Consider the following 24379-nt stretch of genomic DNA (forward strand, 5'->3'; position numbering starts at 1 on the left):
CGACGCCTTCCAAGGTCGAGAGAAAGACTACATCATTCTCAGCTGCGTACGTAGTAACGAGCATCAAGGTATTGGCTTCCTCAGCGACCCGCGTCGTCTCAACGTCGCATTGACTCGGGCCAAATACGGCCTCGTGATTCTTGGGAATCCCAAGGTGCTCAGCAAGCACCCGCTATGGCACCATCTGCTCGTCCACTATAAGGAGAAGAACGTGCTTGTAGAGGGCGTCCTGTCGAATTTGCAGCCATCCATGATACAGTTCAGCCGTCCGAAGCGCCCCATGCAGAAGCCCGGTGACCTCATGGCTCGCTATCGCCATGACATCAACGGTGGTGACGCCATCCCGCGGAGTGCGGGCAGCAACGACGCGAACGCGCAGTCCGGGGGCAAAGGCGGGGCTGCCAATGCTGCTTCGGGCTCCACGGTGAACCGCAACAACGGCGCCGACAATGCCTTCTTGCGGGGTCACGATGCGATCAATTACATCCCGAGTGACGCGCAGTCCATTGCATCACTCAATACGCAAGCTCCTTATCCGTCTTCCCGACTGCCTCCGTTCGCAGCCAGCTCTGTTTCTGGCAGCTCCCGCCTTGGGATTCCCTCGGGAGCATCGTACAGTGCCAGCATCATTTCGCAAGATGTCGACGGCGACGCGGTCAGTCAAGCGGGGAGTAGCATCCACCCGAGCCTGTCGTACAACCACAGCGATCGCTTGCACCGCAAGAACAGCTTTGGCAGTCAGTCTGGCGTAAGTGATTTGGCCAGCCTGGAAGGGTACAAGAGCCATGCGAGCAACTTGGACCAAGAGGACGACACGCGTTCTAACTATTCGGCAGCTGTCAGTCAGGCTTCTTTCACGACGTTTTAGTTGCCCACCTGTTTCCAACAACTTCTCTCCTCTGTGGACACCAGCGTCCCGATGGCGCGCTTACCACGTCACTCGATGCCTTCCTGCGCATGCACAGCGGACTTGGCACGACATGACACGATAACTGTGATCGGTCATCCGCAGACTTCTTCGCTAATGGCGACCATGCGCCCAGCCCCTTTGGCCCCCCGATACGTCTTGGCTACCCCGTGACGCTGCGGGACCCGCCGCGTTTACGTTTACCTCAGCGAACGAGCCAATAACATCAATGCTGCAGGTCGCCCAGCGGACTCAGTAGGTACCAAATGTGGCCAGGCTTATTGGCCGACTGTGAGGTCAACGGGCTCAATGCATCTGCACATACGGTGCCACTTTCGCCATGCGAGGAGCATGCGAGAAAGAGTGCCCGTGTTTCTGCACTTGCGGCTGTATGACTTGTGTGCACTCTGATACTACATGCAGTGTGCAAAATCTACTTCGCTTTTGCCTGTTTCTTCATACCTGTCGTGTGCCGGGGCTTCGTCCGCCGCGTCGAACTCGTGCGTCTTCATGTGGCGAGTAAGCTGATCGGACCTGGCGTAGGCGCGCCCGCAGATCTTGCACTCGTGGTTGCGCTCGCCGCTGTGGGTCTTCTTGTGCTTGGACAGGTTGCTGGCCTCCGCAAAGCAACGGTGGCAGACAGGGCAACGGAACGGCTTGTAGCCGGAGTGGACGCGCATGTGGTTGATCAGGCTGCCGCTGGTGGCGAAGCGCTTGTCGCAGCCCGGGTGCTCGCACGCGAACGGCCGGTCGCCGGTGTGCGTGCGCGCGTGCAGATGTAGGCCGGTCGCCTCGCTGAAGCGCGCGCCGCACTCGGCGCAGACGAACGGGCGGAAGTTGGTGTGCGTCGTCAAGTGCCGCTGCAGCTTTTGCCGCTGCTTGAAGATGCCCGCGGAGCCCTGAGCGGCGCGCGGACAGCCGCGCCAGCAGCACAAGTAGGTCGACAGGCCGGCGCCGATGTGCGCATCGTTCAAGTGCTGATTGAGCGCGTCGGGCGTATCGAACGCGAGCTGGCAGGCGTCCCAGCAGCACGCGAACTTTTGGTTCCCTCCTGGAACAGTGGCGCTTTGAGTCTTGATGGTGGATTTACTCTCACCTCTGGTTGCGCTCGAGGCAAGACTGACTACATCAAGGCTGCTGTAACTGGTACCAGGCGTGTCGTGTCCGTCCCCCCCTCCTCCTTGTTCTTCTCCCTGATTGTCCGATACGCTTCCCCCCCGAGAGATATCGCTGCCGACGGTGCTATCGAGCCCATCGTCGCTCGCATGCCGGCCCTTGGGCGCGGCCAAAGAGCTCGACGCAGAGCTTTCCTCTCGCGGTCGCTTACTAAGCATGGACGGTGCATGGGCGTCTCCGTTTGAGGACGCCTCGTGGACGCTTGGCGGCCGCGGGGGTGGCGGTGGCGGCGCGGCAAGCAAGGGGGTAAGGTGCGTGCGCTGCACGTGGTCGACGAGCCGGTGCGCGGCCGTGTAGCTAGCCGTGCAGCGCGACCACTGGCACGTGAACACGCGCAGCTTGCGCGGCGTTGCGCAGTCGGGCGTTGCGTGGGTGTGCGTGTGCACAGCGGTCCGGTGCAGTTCCGCCGCCGCCGAGGGGGGGCGTGGAAGTGCGTGCGAGTCAGCATGCGAGGGAGAGCGAGCGCAGGTGTGCGTAGGGAGATTCGTGCGCACGCGGACATGTGCGGCGCTGCATGCACGGCTATGGTGCGGCTGTGGAGGAGGGGGCGGATTAGGGTGGAGCGCCTGGGTGGCTTGATGCACCTGCAAGCAGGCGCGAGTCGTCCTCTTCCGCTTTCCGCTCACACGCTCGGGTACGGGCGCTGCGGCAGGGTCGTGCAGCGCGCCGCCATCTGTGGCGTTGCGTTGCTTCACGTCCTGGCCATGGCCGCCTCCACCGGACGCGTCGGACGCGCCAGACTGGTGCAAGTGCGGCTGGTCAATCGTGCAAGCGCCGTGCACACTGTCAAAAAAGAGCCACGAGGGGTCGAGGCAGTCGCTGGCGGTGCAGAGATTGCGCTCAAGCTGCGCGATGTCCAAGTTCGTAGCGTTCGTACTCGTGGATAAGACAATACTGGTGGGGAAGGGCACGAGCGTGGTGTGCTGCGTGGGTTTGGCGGCTGTCAGCGGCGGCCGGTCGAAGGCATTGGAGAAGGGTAAGGCGTATGTAAGGGAGGGTGTATGTAGGTGCGGCGGAAGCGGCACAACAGCGGGCTCGCTGCTGCTCGTCGGCACGGGGGTGGCTGCGACAGAGGTGGAAGCTGATGTGGAACCAGGGGTGGAAGCCGAGGCGGATGGAGGAGCGTTGTGGAACGGGTAATGCTCGTGCTCGTACCCTTGTCCATATTCGTGCTCTTGCTTTGGCTGCGCCTTTCCCTGTTCCTCGGCAGAGTGGTCGATATCGCAGCAGTAGTGGCTGAACCACATGGCATCGTGAGCGTGCAAGAAAGGATGCGCGAGCTCGCCGGCAACGGTGGCGTTGTCGTCATTCGTGCGAGTCAAGGCCAATGCCGGGCCCGGAGCCGAAGCGGAAGCCAGAGCCGGAGCGATGGGATCAGCTGCCGCCACGCCTTGGAGCTCGCAGCACAGCGCCGTCGCTGTGCTCGCTGAAACGGCGGCGGCGGCGGTGGGCAGGGGGAGGAGTAGCGGGGCGGGTGGTATCTGGCAGGCGGCATCGTCGCAGCACTCTACTGCAGGACTGAAGCGCACGTGGGGCGCCGAGGGCGGGGAAAGGCTCGCGGCGGCGGCGCAGCAGCAATCCAGCTGGCGGACGAGCAGGTCAGCCGGCAGGGAAGAAAATGAGCGAGATGGTGTCAGCCGAACACAGTGTTCAGCAGACAAAGCGGGGCCACTCACGAATGCCTGGAACGCGTCGGCACTCGTGCTTTCGTGCGGGACCGCGGCTGCGGCGGGCGCATCGTAGTCACAGTCGCAGTCGCAGCAAGCTGCGACGTGGTGGTTGTCCGGTGTGGTGGCAGCGGGCAGACGGCAGCACGGGTCGGCGCAGGCACTCTCTGGTGCTAGTGCTGGGGACGATGACGACGGGTTGCAGCAAGCGGATGCTGGTGAAGCGATCAGGGTCGGCGCGGGTGGATGTGGGATTGGGCGCGGGTGTCGCTGTTGCTCTGCTGGCATCGTCTGCGGCGTCTGGGCGTGGTCGCTCTGCAGCCAGCAGCAGCGGTCAGACACTGCGGATATTTGATTGGCGTGGGTGGGGATAAGAGACAGCATTGGCGTGGCTCTGCTGCTGCTCTAACTCTGTCTTGCCCGAGAAAGCCAGGGGACATAGTAATTTTAAGAGAGATATTCTGCAGCTGGACCAGAATCAGGACCAGAATCAGGATCAGAATCAATGGTACCTTCGCGGCTCTCACCCCATCAATAAATCATCTATGATATTTGCATTAGCATATCGCACGCACCCTTCCGGTCAAGCGCACGTCACGTGACTGCTCCCTCAGTCTGCTCAGGTGTCGATGCCAATGCAACCCATCGCATAGCCCACCCACCCCCCGCCCTCGGGCTCAACATGCTGTCGCCGCCCCGTGCCTGCTGGACCATGCAGTGTGCATACGACGAGTACGTAGCATGTATCACTCGCGGCCGCACGTCTCTTGCCACCTTGCCGTGGAAAGCCACCGAGCTCCTCGAATCTCCTCCATGTTCTCAAGTGCGCAGGCCGCTGCAGCATGGCTGGCCCCATCACGGGTCTTCATATTTGGGGGAGTGCTTACATAAGCATTGTCGGAGGAATTGACGGCCATTCGCATTCTAGCGCCGAGGACGCTTGCCGGCAACCTAGCCAGTCAGCGACATGGCCCTCCAGCTGCAGAAGGCCAACACGCCCTATTTGACGTTCGCGAAGTACATCATGCGCTCGTTTTCGATCGATCCGACCAAGGAAGAAGACGGGCTTTGACAGGTATCGATGCGCATCGCCGAGCTCGAGGAGTGCAAGTAAATGCTGCAGCGCCTCAACGACGGCGAGGGCTACGAGCTCTACCTCCAATCGACGTGTGGCCTGGGATCCAAGCTGGCTGGGAAGCGCTTCCGCGCAACTCGATCTTCGCCGACCCGGTACGCAAGCTGGACATGCAGTTCCTGCTCATCTTTAGTCACTGCTTTGGACGCAGCACGGCCACGCAGGCGCAGTGCACAATCGCCCCGCCGTTTGCCGCTACCATCTTGCTCGATCCGTGGATAGAGCCGCTGCTGCTCACGCATCCGAATTCCGTGAATGTGCGCGGCGTGTGGGGTGCGCTGCAGCCAGCGCTGAAGGTGTCCGGGGAACCCTCCTCTCCCCGCTTTGCCAGATCGTCGCGCCGCTGTACGTCATGAATCCCGAGCCGTTCGCCGGGTGACGCGAGTCCTTCACCAAGCCCAAGGAGATATGCCACGACGCGCGGGAAGCCAACGCAGAGAATCACGACTGGCTTATGACCCTCTGCGGCTCGGCGAATTTCGATTACTCCGACTACCACTCATTTTGTCCCACCTCTTTCGCTCCGTCGTGGGCCCGAACGCGTGAGTCGCGCTGCGCGGATGAACAAGTGCAAGGCCACTGTCTGCCGCCGCATAGTGTTTGTGCGCATTCCAGGACGATCGCGAACTTCTTCCAGGCAATTTTCACTCAAATGAACCTGTTGCGGCCACGCTTCCGCGAGCAGGGAGAGCAGTCAACGGCGGTCGAAGCAACAGGAGTCATGAGCCACGACCATCCGCAGCACAACGAAAACGGCGGCGAGGACGGCAGTGAATGGTAACACGGTCAGCCAAGGCAGCGCCCACGGCCGGTGCTCCGCGCCATCCGCATGCCCAACCGGCGAGGCTAGCTCTCCACAGCTACCGTGACGCCTGAAAAAGAGTAGGTTGATATCGGATTCGCGTCGGAGGCAAAAGAAGCGCCCCTTCCACAATGGCAGAAGTGGCGGCAAACGGCTTCGGCGAAGTCGTCAGAGGCCGAGGACGAGGTGGTCTACGTCTCCCAGGCAGACGCCGAAGCGATGAACGGTAGTGCGCGTGACGCTCTGGCAGATGATGACAAGGAAGAGAAAGTGGAGATACTTGCCGATGGCGGCGACGAAGCGACGGATCATGAAGTGAAGCAAGGGGAAGACACCAAAGTGTTGCAAGTCCCTTTCACCAAGTCTCAATGCCAGGAGGATCGGAGATGTCGACGCGTATCGCACACCACCCGGCAATCTGGTCGGCAAGCGCAGGGCGACAGACGAGTGCATTGACTTTGCTGAGGGTGATCAGTATCTCCAGATGCAAGGCGATGCGGACGATGATGCCGCCGAGGTGCAGCGGCATACGCAGACGCTCAGCTTTCGCCTGCCGTACAAGCGCATCAAGACACACTCTCTGTTCGCTTTTTTTGCTGCACGCGCAAGGCCTCAATCCAGGACTCGCCCAGCCTGGCAAGGTGCTGTGCCACCGATATTAGCAGGACGTGCATCTTCATGTAATACCCCTCCTGGGCACAAGAATGTATATGCGCTGTTTTGTGCAGCCAAAGGCGAAGTACCCAGGCAGAGCAACGCAGCACAGCACAGCGCAGCGGAATCTCACTCTTCCGTTTTTAGTTGTACTGAGAATACAAAGCGGTACTAGAGAACTTCTGGCCTTGCCTAATGACCTTCTCGACCGCATCGAGGAAGTCTCTTTCGGTCGCCAGCTTGCGCCGGGCGCGAATAGCAAACATGCCCGCTTCGGTCGCGACGCTCTTCAGCTCGGCACCGGTCGTGTTGGGGCACAGGCGCGCGATGAGGTCGAAGCGGATGTTGCGCTCGACGCTCATGCTGCGTGCGTGGATGCGCAGGATGTGCGCGCGGCCTTCGTTGTCGGGCAGGCCGAACTCGACTTTACGATCGAGACGACCGGGACGCAGGAGCGCCGGGTCCAGCGTGTCGGGCCTATTGGTTGCCATCAGGACTTTGATGTTGCCACGTGGATCGAAGCCATCGAGTTGCTGTGCGCAAAAGAAAAGCATCTGTAAGCTTCCTGCGAAACCCTTGAAGCATGTCCAACTGAGAGAAAGAAGCAACTTACATTGATGAGCTCCAACATCGTCCGCTGCACCTCATTGTCTCCACCGGCGCCGTCATCGAAACGCGCGCCTCCGATGGCGTCGACCTCATCAAAGAAGATAATGCAAGCCTTCTTCGACCTCGCCATCTCGAACAGCTCCCGCACCATTCGCGCGCCTTCTCCAACGTACTTTTGCACCAGTTCTGAGCCGATGACGCGGATGAAGGTCGCGTCCGTTCGGTTGGCAACGGCACGTGCGCACAGCGTCTTTCCGGTGCCTGGCGGGCCGAAGAGCAGGACACCCTTGGGCGGATCGATACCAAGATTGACAAATTTTTCGGGCTGAGGTGGGCGGAGATTGGGGCACGCATGTCAGATTTGCAAGCGAACCCAGGCGAATCACCCAAACGACACTCACGTTTAGCAGCGGCGTTTCGACAACTTCTCGCAGCTTCTCGATCTGCTCTTTGCAACCTCCAACATCTCCGTACGTAACATCTGGCTTCTCCTCGACCTGCATCATGGTGACGCTCGGGTCAATCTTCGGCGGCAGCGGGATCTGGATCTGGTATTTGTTGCGGTCAACGCTGTTAGTGTATAGAGTGGCGATCAGCCGATGCACAGAAAGGATATCGCAAAACTTCTCGTCAGCGAAGCACTCACCCCACACGCATGCCCTCTTCGACGTCTGTTGGTGCCACCCGTTCTCCTAACCCGACGACAAACTTGGCGATCTGCTTGACGTTGATAACGTACTTGTCCTCCTCCTCTGCGTTTGGTGGCCCTGCACCGCCTAACCCTGCACCGAGCCCACCAAGGCCGCCCAACGCTCTCGCTAGCCCTTCTGACCCTGCGCCGCCTGCACTGCCATTTGCACCTCCGCCAGCGGCAGCAGCCGCGCTGTTGCTATCTTTCTGCTCGCCTCCAGCCTTGATGATTTTCGTGCATCTCGCCACCTGCAGGGGTTGCTCCTCGCTCATGCGTTGCTTGTCTGCGGGAATATCCCAAAGGTTCGGCGGCGCCAGACCCGTGTCGGACTCCTTAACGCCCATCTTTTCGTTGACGCGCTTCTGCACCTCTTTGATCTCGTTCTCGATCGACTTGAGCGCCCGCGCGTACGGCCCTTGACCGTATGTCTTCAGCAGCTGGATATCGCCCTGGAATTCACAAAATGTAGAACGTCTCCGTCAGCGTGTGCCGCCTCGCTGCACGACCCAGATGCGCACTCGTGCACCTGGACGCGTCAGTTGCTCACCTCGTCCAAGGCGACGATGGGTTCATCATCCTTGCCGGCGTCCTTGTCCGGAGCCTTGTACTTTTCCCAATCTGCTTTCGGCGGCATCTTTTAGATTGTGTCTTTGCCTGGACCGATCTACCTAGGCTTCCATGCGTTATTGGTACCTTGCGATCTCGGTGAGAAGAGGATTCGAAGCGGGAGAATGAGCTATATCCTCAGCGTGTATCGTCCAACCAATTACAGCTGAGGTGTTGGTTGTGCTGTGAAAGGATGACGAGGCCACTTGTTGCGAGGCCTGTGGCAAACTAGGGTTATTGTTGCACCCTCATGCGCACACCAGCAGCGGCGCCGCATCTGTCGAGCTGAGCGAACACCAGCCAAGAAGGCGGCGGCCGCTCAACCCTGCCTGCGCCTGCGCCGCCGTGCGCACAGCGTATTCTGGTCTTCATCGAGACAGGTTCAGGGGGGGATGCTCCAATTCGAGGTCAATATCGGGTCAGCATCCTCTTCGTTACAACAATTCTCGACTCCAGGATTGTTGAAGCAGCTTCAGCTTTTGTGCATAGGATAGAACGACCGACGAGCAGTGTTCCTTGGCCGGTCACAGGCGTAGCAGCAGACTCCACCACTGGCCCCTTTTCTGCCTTCCCGAGGGTCACCCAACACCTGTCCACTTTAGCCCCAAACCGGGTCCCATCGCCCGCCATGTCCAAGCAACTCCCAAAGATCCGCGATGAGGAGCGCGAGTCCCGCATGGGTTCCGTTTTTGGCGTCTCGGGTCCCGTCGTTGTTGCAGAGAACATGATCGGATCCTCCATGCACGAGCTCGTCCGCGTCGGTCATGACGAACTTGTCGGTGAGATCATCCGGATCGACAAAGACAAGGTCACCATTCAGGTCTACGAGGAAACATCGGGCGTCAGCGTTGGTGATCCCGTCTTGAGCACACGAAAGCCGCTCAGTGTCGAGCTTGGCCCAGGTCTTATGGAGAACATCTACGATGGTGCGCATCACACACCAGGACTAGCGATCCGCTTTCCAGAGTTCCTTTCCATTGGCTGACCTGGTGCTTACCGATCTTTTGTCTGTGCTGCTTACCAGGTATTCAACGCCCGCTAGAATCCATTCAGAAGAAGAGTGGTGGCATCTATATTCGTGAGTGCTTTATGCTGACGCAGAATGGACATTTAACTCATCAACATGGCTCCAATCCACACAGCTCGCGGTATCAACACCCAAGCCTTGAACAGGGAGCTACAATGGGACTTCAAGCCGGTCAGCTTCAAGGTCGGTGACCACATCTCTGGCGGTGATATCTACGGAAGCGTTTACGAGAATGCGCTGGTCAAGGACCACAAGATCATGCTCGGGCCACGAGCAATGGGTACCGTCACTTACATTGCCGAAAAGGGGTCGTACAACGTAGACGACGTCATCCTCGAGACAGAGTTTCAAGGCAAGAAGACCAAGCATACAATGTGCCAGCTCTGGCCTGTTCGCGCACCGCGACCGACCGCCGAGAAGCTTACTGCTAGCAACCCACTGCTCACTGGACAGCGTATCCTCGACTCGCTCTTCCCTTGCATCCAGGGTGGTACCACTGCCATCCCAGGCGCATTTGGCTGTGGCAAGACAGTCATCTCACAAGCCCTCTCCAAGTACTCGAACTCCGACATTATTACCTACGTCGGGTATGTATGTGCGAACTGGTCGTGGCTGTATTCATGCGCTGATGTGATCTTTCTTTCCCCCCCGTTACAGATGTGGCGAGCGCGGCAACGAAATGGCAGAGGTACTTGCCGAGTTTCCAGAGCTTACACTGCAGCGCGAAGGCGAGGAACACCCGATCATGAAGCGAACGACGCTGGTGGCCAACACGTCCAACATGCCCGTCGCAGCGCGTGAGGCGTCCATCTACACTGGCATCACGCTGTCCGAGTACTTCCGAGACCAAGGCTACAACGTCGCTATGATGGCCGACTCGACGTCGCGATGGGCGGAAGCCCTGCGTGAGATCTCCGGTCGTCTGGCCGAGATGCCCGCCGACTCGGGCTACCCGGCGTACCTGGGTGCCAAGCTGGCGTCGTTCTACGAGCGTGCCGGCCGGGTCACCTGCTTGGGCAGTCCTGGTCGTGAAGGATCTGTTTCCATTGTCGGCGCTGTCTCGCCGCCCGGTGGAGACTTTTCAGACCCAGTCACGTCGTCTACGCTCGGTATCGTCGGCGCATTCTGGGGCTTGGACAAGAAGCTCGCGCAGCGGAAGCACTTCCCCTCGGTCAACTGGGACCTGTCGTACTCCAATTACCTCAACGCACTCGAGCCGTTCTATGAAAAGTCGAACCCTGGCTTTGTCCAGTACCGCTCGCAGGCCAAGGCGCTGCTGCAGAAGGACACGGAGCTCGCCGAGATTGTACAGCTAGTCGGCAAGTCTGCGCTGGGCGAGGGGGACAAGGTGACACTCGATGTGGCAACGATGTTCAAGAACGACTTTTTGGCGCAGAACGGTATCTCCGAGTACGACGCCTACTCGCCGTTCAGCAAGACGGCGGCCATGCTCAAGAACATGATTGACTACCACGAGAAGGCCCAGGCGGCCATCGCCAACAACCCTGAGATGACGTGGGCGCGCATCAAGGACCACACCTCGGACACCCTCTACAGGCTCACACAACAGAAGTTTGAGAGCCCCAAGGACGGCGAGAAGGCGTATCTCGACAAGTACGAAAAGCTGTCCAACGACATTGCCGAGGCGTTCCGCACGCTCTCGGATTAGAAGGAGAAGGGAGCATTCCATCACTTCTTGCGCGCTGCGTTTGCTCACTCGCTTAAGCAGCGCGAACCTTTTAGATCATTCATGTATGCGCGGTGGAGATTCATTCGTTCTCATTGCTCTTCGATTCGTGACCGCGTATGATTGTGATCCAATACGGGGTTGGGAGTAAGAGTTGCATACACACCATCCATATGGAACGAATGTCTGTTGGCGGGGCGTGGAGCTACTTAAAAGCCCTTCGCCCAGCCACCTTTCCTGGGAGGCGAGGGCGTGCGAGAAAGAAAGAAAAAGGTTAAAAGTGTGGACATCAGCTAGGCTGAACCGGGAAGAAAGCGAGGAGGAACAGAGCCCAGCCTCCGGTCCGCTCACACGTAGAAATTTTGTAGCTGCTTGACTATCTTCTCGAGGCCTTGCAGCCAGTGTTCGAGCTCCTCCTCGACCTTGGCGGGCGGATTGCCGAGCTTGGTGTAGAAGTCTTGTCTGTACGGGCATGCTTTCATCGCGAGCTGTGTTACGACATATATTCAGGGCGAAGAAGGGGTAAATCAGCCTCAGTCTTGATTGCGAGACGGGACGGAGAGGCAGCAACGTTGCATGACCGACGTTGTTTACTCACACTAAAGACTGGGCGAATGACGAACGAGTGATGCTGCTGGAGTGAACTTTCATATGCTTTTGTGAAGCTCGCGCTGAGCTGTTCTGACTTGTCGGATATTGATCTTCGTAATGCTTGGGCGGTAAAGTCGAGTCCTCTGTGTGCGTGCAGGTCGGCCAGTCAAAAAGATGTAAATGGATTAAATGGATTGGCATGGCATGCGGTTGATGTCAGTATGCAGATTCCATGGCCAGAAATGCATGTCGTCACGTTACCTCAGCAGCCACATTAGCCCTTCGCTTGCTGGTCGCTTCTTGGCCGCCTCGCCGGGCTTGCCCTCGTTTTCAATGAGCTGCTCGAGTGTCGCAGACTGCGTCGGTGCAGTGAGGAGCCTCTCCCGGATTTTCTGCGCACACCAACGTGGCGGAGTGTATTCTCTCGAGTCAGATATCGAAATCACTATGATTTCCAAAACTGGAGCAGGTACCAAGGGGAACGCACCTTCAAATTACCATTCATGTCATTCTGAACGACGCTGAATGCAGCGCTTCCGAGCAGGCCGAGCAGGTTGACGAGCCCCTCGGTCGCCTCGAGGAAGGCAGAGGTGTCCACGCCTGCCTCGATTGGCACGTCCGCATAGGACTGTGAGAGCGAGCGGAAGATATCAGAGGCATGTCAGTGTCCCAAAAGACAATCCGGAGCTCTAGCGACGTCGAGCGGCCAGGGGCAGAGCAGGCCTGGAAAGGGTTGTTCCATTCTGACGACCGAGGGCCGCGGCGTACGCACTTTTTTGATAGTGTCAAAGTAGGTCGACATCTTGTTCCTCCTGTATAACCTTCCGTCTATGCGCTCTTGCGAATGGTGCTCCTTGACTTGGCGGCTGGTCTCCTTGCAAGGGGCGATTTGGTGATGATGCTTGCGTTGGAGGATGGTTGGTATGTATGCATCAAGCGCGCACCAGTGACCCATGCGACCGCAGAGAGTGACCGACTACATGATGGGGTTTGCTTTCTCTACTGCCGCCTGTTGGCCCCTCATCGGCCCCTTGCGCGGTACGCGAGCAGCTCTGGGCACGCGGTGATATAGTTCCACGCTTGCCAGAACGAGGAAACGGATAATCGGGACTAGACACCAGCCGCTGGCCCGAGCCTCGAGCGCAGATCGGAGAAGACGGCTGCTGTTACATACCTTCTTGCGCACAGGCCAAGAGGTCCACGGCTCAGGGCGGAACAAGCGCTCTCAAAGTTCGGTTGAGTTGGGTGCCAGGACCGGCTGAGAGAAATCAGCTGTGAGACGAGTTCTAGTGATCACTGGGATCTCGGGGCATGTCTCGGTGCACAGTCCCACATTCCATCCAACATTCAACACACCACTTCCTTCTTCAGCCGATGATCAACTTGGGCTTCTCTCCGTTCTCGCATTGTCCTTTTCCTCTACTTGTGAGACCGACATCAATCTTTCTGTGCCCTCGACGTCCACAAAAAGTCAAGTTTCGCACTGTCAAAAGAAGCATTGCAAACCAACAGCAATCATGGTGAGTCTTTGAGGCAAGGCCAGCCCTGCCTGCCAGCTGTGAAACTATCCGCGGGGAAATTGATCACAACGATCCTCCGTCACTTCCCGCAGGGTATCCTCGACATTGTTCCCCCAGGCGTCGTCGCCGGCAAGGACGTCTACAAGGTATGTTTTCTGTCGTTACTGTATAACATGACAAGGGTTCAGCGTTGCTGATGTGCTTGTCACTTGTCACAGGTGTTCGACTACGCCAGACAGAATAAATTTGCGATTCCAGCCTTCAACGTGAGCGAATGAGCCAATCAAGCAATTTTATTCCTGCATTTGGGAGGTTGAATCTACGAACTCATCGAGCTTCCACTGCGTTGCAGGTTACCTCTTCAAGCGTTGCCGTCGCTGCTCTTGAGGCTGCCCGCAATGCCAAGTCCCCCGTGATCCTGCAAGTCAGCCAGGTAAGCGAAAGCGCTTGAGAATTGAGCCTGCAAGCGGCAAGGCTCACCACTCACCGAAATTCTCGTTTTCACTTTAGGGCGGTGCCGCCTACTGGGCCGGAAAGACCATTCCCAACGACAAGCAGCAGGCTTCTATCGCTGGTGCGCAGGCTGCTGCCGAGCATATCCGCGCTATCGCCCCCCTCTACGGCGTCCCTGTCATCATGCACTCGGATCACTGCGCCAAGAAGCTGCTCCCTTGGTTCGATGGAATGCTCAAGGCTGACGAGGAGTACTACAAGAAGAACGGCGTTCCTCTCTTCAGGTAAGTGCCAGCAGTAGGGCTACGGCGATATGCGCGAGATTGACAGGCTCAAATGCAAACAACTTCTTGAACGCAGCTCGCACATGCTCGATCTCTCGGAGGAGCCCAAAGAAGAGAACATTGCTATTTGCAAGAAATACCTGGAGAAGATGGCACCGCTAGGCATCTGGCTTGAGATGGAGATCGGTATCACGGGAGGCGAGGAGGACGGCGTGAACAATGAGTCGGTGGAGAACTCGCTGCTGTACACGCAGCCAGAGGACATCTGGGACATCTACCGCGAGTTCAGCACGATCACCCCAAACTTCTCGATCGCAGCTGGCTTTGGCAACGTGCACGGTGTCTACAAGCCGGGCAATGTCTCACTGCAACCGGAGCTTTTGCGCACGCACCAGGACTATGTGCGCAAGCAGGTTAAGTCTGACAAGGAGAACCCCGTTTTCCTTGTCTTCCACGGCGGCTCGGGTTCGGAGAAGCACGAGATTGCGACCGCCGTCGAGAACGGCGTCGTCAAGATGAACGTCGACAGTGGGTAGAATCGGCAGGTATATCTGTGCTGTGCGTAGAGACATCGGTTGACATGGCACTTTCCTTGCATGTTCCCACAGCGGACACACAGTTCGCCTACCTGGAGGGCATCAGGGACTTTGTGCTGAACAAGAAGGACTACCTCATGAGCCAGGTCGGCAACCCGGACGGTGCGGACAGGCCGAACAAGAAGTGGTACGACCCACGTGTTTGGGTGCACGAGGGCGAAAAGACCATGTCGAAGCGTTGCCAAATTGCTTTCAAGGATCTCGGCTCGGAGGGAAAGCTCTGAGTGCGAACGAGCGAGGCCGACAGGGAAAGAGGCTCTCGGGAAGATGCAAAGGACAAAGAGGTGTAATGAGGCGCTTGCTTTGCAGCGCAGACAGAAGCAGTCCTTCACCGGCGTTGCGCTGTCGTGTAGTTATGTAGTGTCAAAAGATTCTTGACGAGCATTTGTAAAAGCTTCAGAACAGCGCGTTGTTGGCAGCGTCTTCCTATCGTCTGCAACTTGGGACTAGACCGTAGGCAGGCATTCTTTCATCAGGCCAAGCGCTCGCTCGTATCTTTAGGCGATGCCCGATCAGGGGCTTAAGGAGCGGAAGTGAATATGAGAGAGTCGAGTGTGCTTGAACAAAGCACGTCACGTGAATCTGTATGCGACGCGTGGACGCGCTCTTGGCGGTACAGGAGCCAAAGCAAGACGCGTCACGCAGCGCGCCTGGGCGGAATGGCATGTAACCGAGAGACAAGAAGAACACACGGCGCGTTGACGACCGAGAAGCAGACGCGCTGGCTGCTTTTGATGGGCAGAGAGAAACGCGACAGCACTGCAGCAGTGTCCAAACACGCCACGCCTTCCCGCAGAGAGCATCAGTTGGGTGGGTCATCCAAACCACCGTCCGACTTCTCCTCGAGCCGTACATGTATACAACACCCCCCCCGACCCGGATCCCCATCGCTTCGCCCCCTTCCACCAACATCGTCGGCCTGGCTTTTCTCCGACATTTCTGGCAACCTGAACGAGACGCCGCAGGTTGGTAGAGCATACATCGCGTTGGCCCTGGGGTTGGTGATGAAAGGAGAGAGAAACACAGACGAGGGAGAGAGGGCGATGTGCTCGTGATCTTTTTATAGCAGCCACTACCTATCCAATCGCATCGCCTCACCAGTCAGTCATTCATCCATCCATCCATCCATCCACCCACCATTCATCCATCTCCAGCTGCACGGGCAATCGCCATCGTCCACCTCAACAGCTGCGTGAGTATCCTCTGAGCAGTATCCTTGCGTTGTTCGCGTCTGCGAGCGTAGTTGCGTGGCACGCCGCCCAGTTGCGCCTGTCCTTGCTTTCTCTCGCTTGATGCGAGAGAAAGACGCGTAAACGGACGAGGTTGACACGTGTTTGCATAGCAGACTGTGGCTCACGCGATGACCTTATTATGTTGTGTCTTGCGTGAATCTGCATCGCTGACACTCTGGCTCTACCTTTCTCCCGTCGCATCCTCTTCGCTTCGCTTGCCACGCTGTGCTTACAGAGAAGGAGAACGCGCTCCATAGGCATCCTTCCCACCTGCCAGACATGTCACCCACTCAAAGTCAACGCAGTGTGCCGGATGAGCATTATGCATATCATATTCTGCCGGCCCGGACCCCTGCCAACAAAGGCACTGTGAACGCGAGTACAAGCGCGAGCACAGGCTCGGGAACAGGAACAGGCAACCGCACAGGCCAAGCCATGGCGCGTTGCTACGACGACAGCCTATCGAACGTGACTATGATTGGCACCGTCCACGAATTGGCTCTCTCGTCGCCGCGCAGCGACGATGATGGCGCGCGGAGAGGCTTGAGCCCGACAGCTCCTATGGGCTCAGGGGTGAGTTCAGGTTCAGGGTTAGCCTCCGGCTCAGGCCCTGCTTCAGCGTCAATGCAAGCACCAGCGCAGATCCCGCAATTTCAGTCACTTCCCCTGTCCCAAAGCCAACAAAAGCACCAGCAGCACCCGCGCAACGCCTTTGTGCGCAACTGGAGCAAGGCGAGCATCATGAGTACACAGTCGCAAGAATCGCTCGACTCGCTCTCCTCCTACCTCGACTTTGCCAACACCGGCAGCGCAGCACAAGGCTCACACGGCGCATTTAGTCGCAACGTCAGCTTCAACCGCGTCTACAGTGCCAGTGCCGGTGCTGCTGTAGGCGGAGGCGCTGATTCATTGCAGGCACACAGGCACGACCAGGCCGTGTTGCATAGTGCAGCGCCGATGCAGTCGACGCCAGTATCTTCGGCATCGCACCAGGGGCTACTGGTTTCTTCGTCCGTGGCCTCCTCGTCATCGCCCCTGCACCCTTGGTCATCGTCGTCATCGTCGCCGCCAGGCTCTTCCTCGGCCGGTCAGCGTCAGGGGCAGCAGCATGAGCAGGAGCAAACGCACCGATCTTCCCCGGACAAGGCGGCTTCTCTCGCGACTCAACATGGCGCCGAAGCCAGTCCGCGCCAGGGCCAGAGACATACGCGTCATGAGAGCCAGGCAAGCCATACGGGCAGCCAGGCATCAGCATTGTCCTTGTCGATGATCGAGGAACCTGCGCTCATGCCCTTGCTGCGCTATGACTGCCTCGGAGACGGTATGCTTGAAAGGGGTATGCACTTCGACACGGCGGCCGCAGCGAACAGCCACACGTCTAGCAGCGGAAAGTCAAAGCGTGCCACACACCAGTCGAATACATTTCCCGGCGGTCATGTCCACGGTCATGACAACGAGGACGCGCAGGGTAAGCAGGATCGATTGAAGAGGCAAGCATCGCCCTCACCACATTCTCTGGCGCCCATCGCGACCACTGCGTCGCCGTTCAAGCATGAACGCGACAACAGCTCACAGCCGACCATGGCGCCGAGTGCGATGCTGCCGCCCCCAAAGGCGGTCGCTGCGGCAACCGCAGGTGCTGACGCGTCCGATATGCGGCCGAGCACAATGCCTGGCGAGTCCCCCTTGGACGACTTCATGCGCCACGGCGATGGTGACAGCAACAGCGAGAGCGACGGCGAGAGCGACAGCGACGCGTCTTCCGAGTACAGCTACGAGGGCGATGGCGAGCAGGGCGACCTTACCGCTGATACGACCGTCTCGATTGGGGATAAAGCCGCTGCTGACGAGTCCGTGTCGCATGCGGACGCGGACGCGGACGTGGACACCAGCGCAAACAGCAGCAAGACGTCGATCTATGCGGGCCTCGGAGTCGTGCAGGCGCGCAAGTGCCTCGACAAGTCCATCACCGGAGAAGGCGGGCGTGCAGGCATTCGCATCGAGAATGACGGCACAGTGGTGCGCACGCGCCGCCGCACGCGACCCGCTGAGGCGCATGTGCTCATGCGCTTCTTTGAGGACGAGCAGTTCCCCACAGGCGAGCAGCGCGAGCAGCTAGCGCGCCAGACTGGTTTGGCACCCAGGTGAGTTTTCCACAATCCTTGTCGCGTTTCGTCTGGGGGAGCAGAATCTGGGCCTGGAGGATGCGCTGCTAACCATTCCTTCCACTTTCCTCTAGGGCTGTCACTGTCTGGTTCCAGAACCGTCGGCAGATCGAAAAGAAGAAGAAGGATCGAGCTGCTCGGTTACCCAGACGCTGGCAGCAGCGCTCTCCGCCTGCGCAGCAGCAGCCTGAGCAACCGATATCCGAGCAGCAGCAGTCTCAGCAGCAGCCACAACAGCCACAGAAGGAGCAGCAGAACGAAACCGCCACCCCACTGCCGTCTGCATTTCAGGTTGAGCAACTTCAAAGGGAGCTGAGAGAAGCACAACTGCAACTGCAGGTCCTGCGCCAGCAAACCCTGCGGAGCGACATTGGCTCTTCATCCGAGGCGACAGCGACGGCAGCAGAAGCAAGAGCAAAAGCAGCAGGAGCGCACGGTGCCGCGTCGGCAAAGGACGTGAACAAGCCTGCGAGCTCGCCTGTCATCTTTGGCAACTCTTCATCATCTCCTATCCCAGAGAGTGTGTCGGATAACACCAGCATCGACCCTATGCAGCTTCGCGCGACCGTGCCGTCTATGAATGCCATCCCAGGCAGCAAAGCAACAGACTCTGCCTCTATATTTACGTGGCGCCCGGCAGTGAGGGACCTGCGGCTGCTGCTGAAGGACACGCACGTGCAGACTTTGGCTCCTGGATCGTGGCTTGATGCGGCGAGCTTGGATGACATCTTGGCGGATCATCTTGAAACTAGAACGCTGAGCGCGAACATTACCGACTTGTCGACGACGGCTCTCCGTTGTACGACTGTGGCTAACGCTCCTGCTGCTCAGCTCGGTGTCAAGCAGAGCTTCGCGGGGGCGCTCCAGTCCGTCGGCGGCTTGCAAAACATCCTGCAGCGCGTCCGGAACGCCGGAAGGAGCAACAAACAGGACTGTGTTCCTGATGGCGACTTCTCTTTGTTGCGGTCACTTGGTGATGTTGGTACACACGCAAGCCTTGATGACTTTATCCAGCACTCGAGGGGCGGGTCGGCCATGTCCCCCGTGTCAGTCGGTGACCAGCAGGTATTGGGGCACATCTCTGAAAGAGGCAGGAGCGAGCGCATCAGCGAAGCACGCTCCAAGTCGCATTCACCATCCTCATTGCCGTTTCATATGCAAGCTGCTCTGGGCAACGCCGCGAACGATCAACAGGGGCGTTCAGTCAGCGAGCCTATCCGTACCACTCTCAAAGAAGCACAACACATGTTCTGTGCTTCGCCTGCCATGCTCTTGCCCCCAGGTGCCAGCCGCGTGGCGATAAGCGAGGAGCACAAGCGAAGATTGCTGCAGCTCATGCATAGCAGCTCCAACGGAAGCAGCGACGAGGACGAAGACACGCGCTCTGGACTCGAGCTTCCATCGGACGAGGAAATATCGCTACGCATCATCGCGACGCGCCGTGCTTCCCGCCGTTTAGAGAAGGGCGTCGATGCTAGCTCCTCTTCCAAGTCGAAGCTCGCGAAGTTTGTCGCGAGGCAAGCAATCCGAGACCAAAAGCAAGCCCGCAAGCAGAAAGGCTTGTTGCCGTCTAGCACATTCGCAAAGGTCATGCAGAAGGCTCACCGCGGGCTTCGCCGGCGCCTCGGGTGCCAGGCTGTCATTCAGCGCCAACTGACGCTGGACATGGCTGCCGGGCAAGACAGAGGGGAGTCATCGAGCGAAGATGAAGTGCGTCTGCCTGGGCCGAAAGCACGTCGCGCTACGCTGCCAAGGAATGCATTGGGCAGCAGGCTCACCGGCATGCAGCGCTTCAAAAATGCTGTTGAGCCCTTGGAACGCGGGGATACCAGCAGCAGCAACTCACGCAAGCGCGCAAATACCGACGCGCGCCATGGAGCAGAAGGGCCGGGCCGTGGCTCTGCCAAGTACGCGTTGACTCGTCCGCAAGCCCCGCTACAGCTGCAGATTGCATCACTGCAAGGAGCTGAGCAGCGGTCCAACACGCGTGAAGCGGCATCGAGCCCTGTCAGCTCTGACACCGAAGACTTGAGCTTCTTCGGGCCTAGCAAGCGTCTTCGCGTCGATGCATCTGGCCGCTACGTTGGCGACAACATGTTCCGCCCCGCAGCATACATGCTTAACGCCCCTGGTTCCCGCCCTAACTTCCAACGCACGGTCACGGGCCCGGGACGTCTGCATGGGCTGGCCGCGTATAGCAGCAACCTCAGTGGCCGCTCTCAGCCTGTAGCTCACGCTTCACTCGCGTCAAACGCTGGCCCTCCGCTGCAAGCGAACCCTTCCGTTTCAGCGAGCGCGTCCCCCGTCGAGAAGACAATCTACGGCTCTTACTTGGAGCCAGTATTGCGCCAGCCACTCAGCGCCGCGTCGAACAACAACAATATCGACGCGAATACGGCACCACAAGTACTCGGTGAGACGCAAGTGACTTCCAGTCCAGCGAGGAGCAACAGCGGCGGCAGCTGGGCTGGCTCAGATGAAGACAAAGAGAATTCCTCCCCTGCCCGAGCCTCCTTCGACGACTCCGGCTTCTTCACGAGTGCCGATAAGGCTACCAGTGGTTCAGCCTCGAATGGGCAGGGCGCGCGCCGAACGAATCAAGACAGGAGCAGCTCGGTACCGTCGCCCACAAAAGCCCGAGTACGCGCCTTGGTGGAACACAGCGATGTACAGAGACGCTTTGGACAGCTGGCAGACCGGGATCGCGCAGCTGCCGAGGTGCTTCTAGGCTTGGGCTTCTCGCAGTAGGAACGTGTGCGCATCCATTATGCCTTACTGTATGTAATGCTAGAAAGCTACCATCAAAAGTTGATGTCCGTATTATACACTTTGCCAGCAGGAAGATACAGTCGAGTATGACAAACTGTTTCTTCCTGGTAGCGTAACTAGGGTCCGAGCAGGTTGATGTATTCGAGCATATGTTGTGACTGCTACCCTTCTATGGTCCAGATTCGGGAGCGTCCTGATTGTCTGAGAAGGTGGTGTTTAGCCTGGGGGCCTTCATTCTTATCTTATTTAGCGAGCTGCTCAAGGGGCGAAGCGTGGAATGGCGGGAAGCAGGCTCGCGGCTTTCAGCAGTGCTGAGAGATATTTGCGCAGTTCCAGGCGACAAAGCCGTGGAGACCGGACGAGACTGCGGTCGAGGGGGGAGAGCGGGCAGGGAACGCGTTTTGCGGACGCGTACGAGCATCAGGAGGAAGAATGAGATCCCAAACATGACTGAAGGCGTTGAGGAAGGCAGAATCGTCAGCAAAATGTACAACAAATGCAGGCTGCTCTTTGATGCATTTCAGCACTAACCGCAAGCTAGAAGGAAGATGGCATAAGGCGCGGAGGTCTTGACGGTGTTCCTGAAGAGCCATGTGAACAAGAACGGTCCGAGGATGGTCTGACCGACGGCGCTCATGACGCTCCACGCTCCGAATAACTTGCCTGCGTCCCTAGGGCTCGATAGCAGGGCCAGGGACAGACTGCTCATCGCCGCACTACCTCCGCTGCCTAAGCTGGTAAGGCAGGTGATGACGATGTAGCTCAAGCCGCTCTGTGCGAACGGAATTGCGGCGTACGTAGTCAGCATGATGAGCACGCTAGCGCGCGCGAGGCGAAGGTCGAACTTCGAGTCGTGGATCATGCGCAGATGCTTGGCGCGCAGCGTCCAGAGCTCCTCGACGCTCTTATCGTGGTCCGTCCATGATTTCATGAGGAGCTCTTCTGTTACTTCATCGCCTTCTCGGTCACCTTCGTCGCTGCAGTCAAATCCTGCGCTATCCACCGCCGCACCAGTGAGTGAAGCGTCGCCATCTGTAGTAGGGACCGGCATTGCATGCGTAGAAGGCGTGACAGGCGTTTTTGGTCGACCGTGTTGGTCGAGTAGATCCCGACCGGAATGATCCGCGTCTTGCGGCAGGTTGAGTCGCTTCTTGGGACGGTGCACGAACTTGATGATGAGCGGCAGGAAGAGGATCAGGGCAAAGACGCGACTGACGCTACCGAGCGTCATGAATGTTCCTACTTCTTGTGGACCCCAGCCAAACATCTGCGTGGTGTGAATGAAACAGTGGCAGAAAAGGAGCCGCGGAGGAAAGGGGAAGGCCAAGAAGCGACTCAGTCAGCGCGAAGTGCGAGCAGGGCAAGGTCGTGCCTTGCGGAGCCAGGACGCGCTGCAAACTCACGTGCTGAGCGTACAACATCTTGTTCGTCATGATGCCGATGACCATCGTCTCGAAAAAGTACGAGAGGGAGAGCAGGCTGAGATTGATATCGTAGCGTCTCTTTCGAGAGATGTGCGAGACGGAGATGAATGATGCGGAGGCTTCATCGTTGCCGTTGGCCGCCGCGCGCATGTTCTGCGTCGAGCGCTTTCGCCTCGCGGATGCGCTGCCGTCGTTGCTTCCTCTGTGGGCGCCGTCATTGTTGTCGACAGTAGGGTCCTCGTTGATAGGACGCGGCAGGAGCATCTTGAGCGGTTCGAGCGGCCCCTGCAACGCCTCCTTGATGGCGGCCCAGACCTTTGTGCGAAAACGTGCGCCCTTGCACATCTGCTCCCAACGCTCGGCGCGCAGCGTCTTGGCCCTAGCACGCTCGCGGTTGGCCTTGGCGCGCGCCTCAGCACTGCTGCTCTCGGGGAGGATGAAGCCGGCGAAGAGCATGTAAAGCACGTGCGCGGCGGTGGCGACGTAGAATGCGGACATGAGGTTGCCCGTGCGCGCGACGAGGTATCCGCCGAGCGTGGGGCCGAGCGCAAAGCCGGCAAAGAACAGACCCGTGAAAAAGCTGAACACTTGTGCGCGCGTGCCGCTCGGCGTCGCGTCGGCGATGTACGCCTGATGCGCAGCGGCGAGCGTAGGCATCCCGCCGACGCAGCCCTCGAAGATTGCGCCGAGGAGGAGGAAGTTGTTACCGAATGGCAAGTAGCGCCGCTGAAAGTGAGCGGTGATCAGAATGACGACATCGTTGAGGACGATCCCCACGATGGATGTGCGCAGGATCCACGTGCGGCCGCGCCGATCCGACTGCCCTGCCCACCAGCCGGTCGTCAGGACGGAGAGTAGGCCGGTGACGACAGTGAGGCGCATCTGTAGGTTGGCAGACTCGGCCAGCACCAGCGCGGAGTGGCACAGGTCATCGTTTGTCGGTCCGTTTGGCACCTTGGGTGCCGTGTCAGCTGGATCTGCGCCCATGCTATCGGCCTCACCATCGTCGTTTGTGCTGCTATTATTGTCGTCTGAGCTGATACCAATGGCATTGAGGTTGGGCACGTACCTCAGGACCAGTTGCTCCGGCATCGCTATTGCCGTCAAGCTGTCTCCAGCTAGCGGACCCGCCCCGCTCCAGATGGAAGAGATCGCGCCGGTGTCGGAAGGAGACACATGATATGACGTCGATATCGACTCGGCGCTGTTGCCCAGCAGGACAGGACGTTGTGCTGGAAAGTCCCATGCGGTGTGGTTGCGAAAGTAGATCTCCTCGCATGCGATCTGGTCGTAGAACTCGAGCTTCGGGGGTATCGCCATGCCCGACTTTTCATTCGAACCGATTGTGTGCAGAGAGTCTGTTCATCAGTCTGGGGACCGAGGAGGGGCGCTGGTCGCTGCTGCACGGCATGAACCGTGAACACTCACAGCTGCCGCGATCAGAAACGCAAAAGGTCGAAGCCACTTGTCCGAGGGGCGTTTCCACCAGGGCTGATCCTTGCTCCAGGCGAGGTGATCGTCTTCATTGTCTCCATCTCCGTCTCCGTCTGGGTCTGCATCGTCGTCTTCTTGTGCTACCTCGTCAGGTTGCCCTCGCTTCCGATTGCCGTGCTGTGCGTGTCTCTGCAATTGCTGTGCTGGTCGATCGGCAGACATCTTGCCTTCGCCGTCCCCCTCGTGGCTGCATGTGGCCTCACCGTCTACATACATAACAGCGCCGTCTCGGTATCCTTCACTGGCACTTTGAGCCTTTTGCTGGCCATGGCGGCCCCCGTGGTAGGGCGGATCTGTCGCGATGGGCCCGTACGAATCAACATCGTGGAGGGCGCCGAAATCGCCGAGGCTGCCAGCAGCGCGCGCCGCCGTGGTTCGGTCATTCATGGACGCTGGAGGTTGAGGGCCTACTGCAGCAGCTGCAGCTTGGGCCGAGCGGTGCTGGTGCTAGTGTTGTGACGAGGAGCGCTGCATCGACGTGGCAGCGACGGGCGAGGCGAAGTGAATGGCAGTTGCGAGAGGGGGCCAGTAGAAGCGGCAGTGGATTGGAAAGCGCAGCAGCTATGCTTACGAGTCGACGCCCCTGTGCGGCTAGCCCTCCGTGCGCTTACACCTCGCCTGCTTGTTGGCTGATGCGGTTGGTATATGTGGGTGCAAACAGAGGGTATGTGTCGTATATACATACAGATACACGTCTCATGCGATCGCCGATATGCATACACCGGCTGGCGTCAGCTTCCTCGATAGCGATTGAGATCACTGTTGTTGCACCGATTCCACAAGAGCCCTTCCATGCGAGTCAACCCCGCTCTCTTCCGCGGCTGCTCTCTTCTAGTCAGCACAGCACCCTTTCGGCGTTTGGCGACCGAGTGAGCTGCTCCGCTCTTGCG

At 58.7% G+C, this 24379-nt stretch overlaps 9 protein-coding genes across 9 annotated transcripts; 5 read left to right on the top strand and 4 right to left on the bottom strand.

Annotated features, from left to right (window-relative positions):
* Window positions 1–1404: 1404 nt before the first annotated feature.
* K437DRAFT_209268 (uncharacterized protein) lies at window positions 1405–1959 on the bottom strand (the record flags this gene model as incomplete). Its single annotated transcript, XM_013388782.1, has 1 exon — window positions 1405–1959. A coding segment is annotated over one exon (555 nt), but the record flags the coding sequence as incomplete, so codon positions are not given.
* A 2905-nt stretch (window positions 1960–4864) lies between these two features.
* K437DRAFT_267531 (uncharacterized protein) lies at window positions 4865–5264 on the top strand (the record flags this gene model as incomplete). Its single annotated transcript, XM_013388783.1, has 3 exons — window positions 4865–4980; window positions 5037–5142; window positions 5217–5264. The coding sequence occupies 3 exons, from the start codon at window positions 4865–4867 to the stop codon at window positions 5262–5264; spliced, it is 270 nt and encodes an 89-aa protein (XP_013244237.1).
* Window positions 5265–5860: 596 nt separating this feature from the next.
* K437DRAFT_81456 (uncharacterized protein) lies at window positions 5861–6416 on the top strand. Its single transcript, XM_013388784.1, has one exon. It carries the CDS (start codon window positions 6056–6058, stop codon window positions 6347–6349), a length of 294 nt encoding a protein of 97 aa, XP_013244238.1. The 5' UTR covers window positions 5861–6055; the 3' UTR covers window positions 6350–6416.
* Window positions 6417–6462: 46 nt separating this feature from the next.
* Window positions 6463–8405, bottom strand: K437DRAFT_255426 (putative RPT1-26S proteasome regulatory subunit). Its single transcript, XM_013388785.1, has 5 exons — window positions 8189–8405; window positions 7597–8090; window positions 7352–7520; window positions 6955–7275; window positions 6463–6874 (listed from the first exon to the last, which is right to left on the bottom strand). The coding sequence occupies exons 1-5, from the start codon at window positions 8273–8275 to the stop codon at window positions 6485–6487; spliced, it is 1461 nt and encodes a 486-aa protein (XP_013244239.1). The 5' UTR covers window positions 8276–8405; the 3' UTR covers window positions 6463–6484.
* Window positions 8406–8794: 389 nt separating this feature from the next.
* K437DRAFT_81499 (putative TFP1p-H+-ATPase V1 domain 69 kd catalytic subunit, vacuolar) lies at window positions 8795–10981 on the top strand. The gene is made up of 4 exons (XM_013388786.1): window positions 8795–9173; window positions 9272–9325; window positions 9390–9861; window positions 9932–10981. The coding sequence occupies exons 1-4, from the start codon at window positions 8876–8878 to the stop codon at window positions 10941–10943; spliced, it is 1836 nt and encodes a 611-aa protein (XP_013244240.1). The 5' UTR covers window positions 8795–8875; the 3' UTR covers window positions 10944–10981.
* Window positions 10982–11036: 55 nt separating this feature from the next.
* Window positions 11037–12547, bottom strand: K437DRAFT_255428 (GLTP-domain-containing protein). The gene is made up of 6 exons (XM_013388787.1): window positions 12325–12547; window positions 12040–12180; window positions 11814–11944; window positions 11560–11695; window positions 11313–11449; window positions 11037–11198 (listed from the first exon to the last, which is right to left on the bottom strand). The coding sequence occupies exons 1-6, from the start codon at window positions 12505–12507 to the stop codon at window positions 11171–11173; spliced, it is 756 nt and encodes a 251-aa protein (XP_013244241.1). The 5' UTR covers window positions 12508–12547; the 3' UTR covers window positions 11037–11170.
* A 358-nt stretch (window positions 12548–12905) lies between these two features.
* On the top strand, window positions 12906–14802 carry K437DRAFT_255430 (putative FBA1-fructose-bisphosphate aldolase). The gene is made up of 7 exons (XM_013388788.1): window positions 12906–13072; window positions 13165–13218; window positions 13291–13338; window positions 13425–13505; window positions 13583–13809; window positions 13886–14337; window positions 14418–14802. The coding sequence occupies exons 1-7, from the start codon at window positions 13070–13072 to the stop codon at window positions 14627–14629; spliced, it is 1077 nt and encodes a 358-aa protein (XP_013244242.1). The 5' UTR covers window positions 12906–13069; the 3' UTR covers window positions 14630–14802.
* A 748-nt stretch (window positions 14803–15550) lies between these two features.
* Window positions 15551–20699, top strand: K437DRAFT_81582 (uncharacterized protein). The gene is made up of 3 exons (XM_013388789.1): window positions 15551–15597; window positions 15875–17781; window positions 17877–20699. Exons 2-3 carry the CDS (start codon window positions 15917–15919, stop codon window positions 20548–20550), a joined length of 4539 nt encoding a protein of 1512 aa, XP_013244243.1. The 5' UTR covers window positions 15551–15597; window positions 15875–15916; the 3' UTR covers window positions 20551–20699.
* On the bottom strand, window positions 20553–24141 carry K437DRAFT_255433 (uncharacterized protein). Its single transcript, XM_013388790.1, has 4 exons — window positions 23424–24141; window positions 21975–23321; window positions 21103–21838; window positions 20553–21021 (listed from the first exon to the last, which is right to left on the bottom strand). The coding sequence occupies exons 1-4, from the start codon at window positions 23874–23876 to the stop codon at window positions 20741–20743; spliced, it is 2817 nt and encodes a 938-aa protein (XP_013244244.1). The 5' UTR covers window positions 23877–24141; the 3' UTR covers window positions 20553–20740.
* Window positions 24142–24379: the final 238 nt, after the last annotated feature.

The sequence above is a fragment of the Tilletiaria anomala genome (assembly GCF_000711695.1).
Source record: "Tilletiaria anomala UBC 951 chromosome Unknown K437scaffold_23, whole genome shotgun sequence".
NCBI lineage: Eukaryota > Fungi > Basidiomycota > Exobasidiomycetes > Georgefischeriales > Tilletiariaceae > Tilletiaria > Tilletiaria anomala.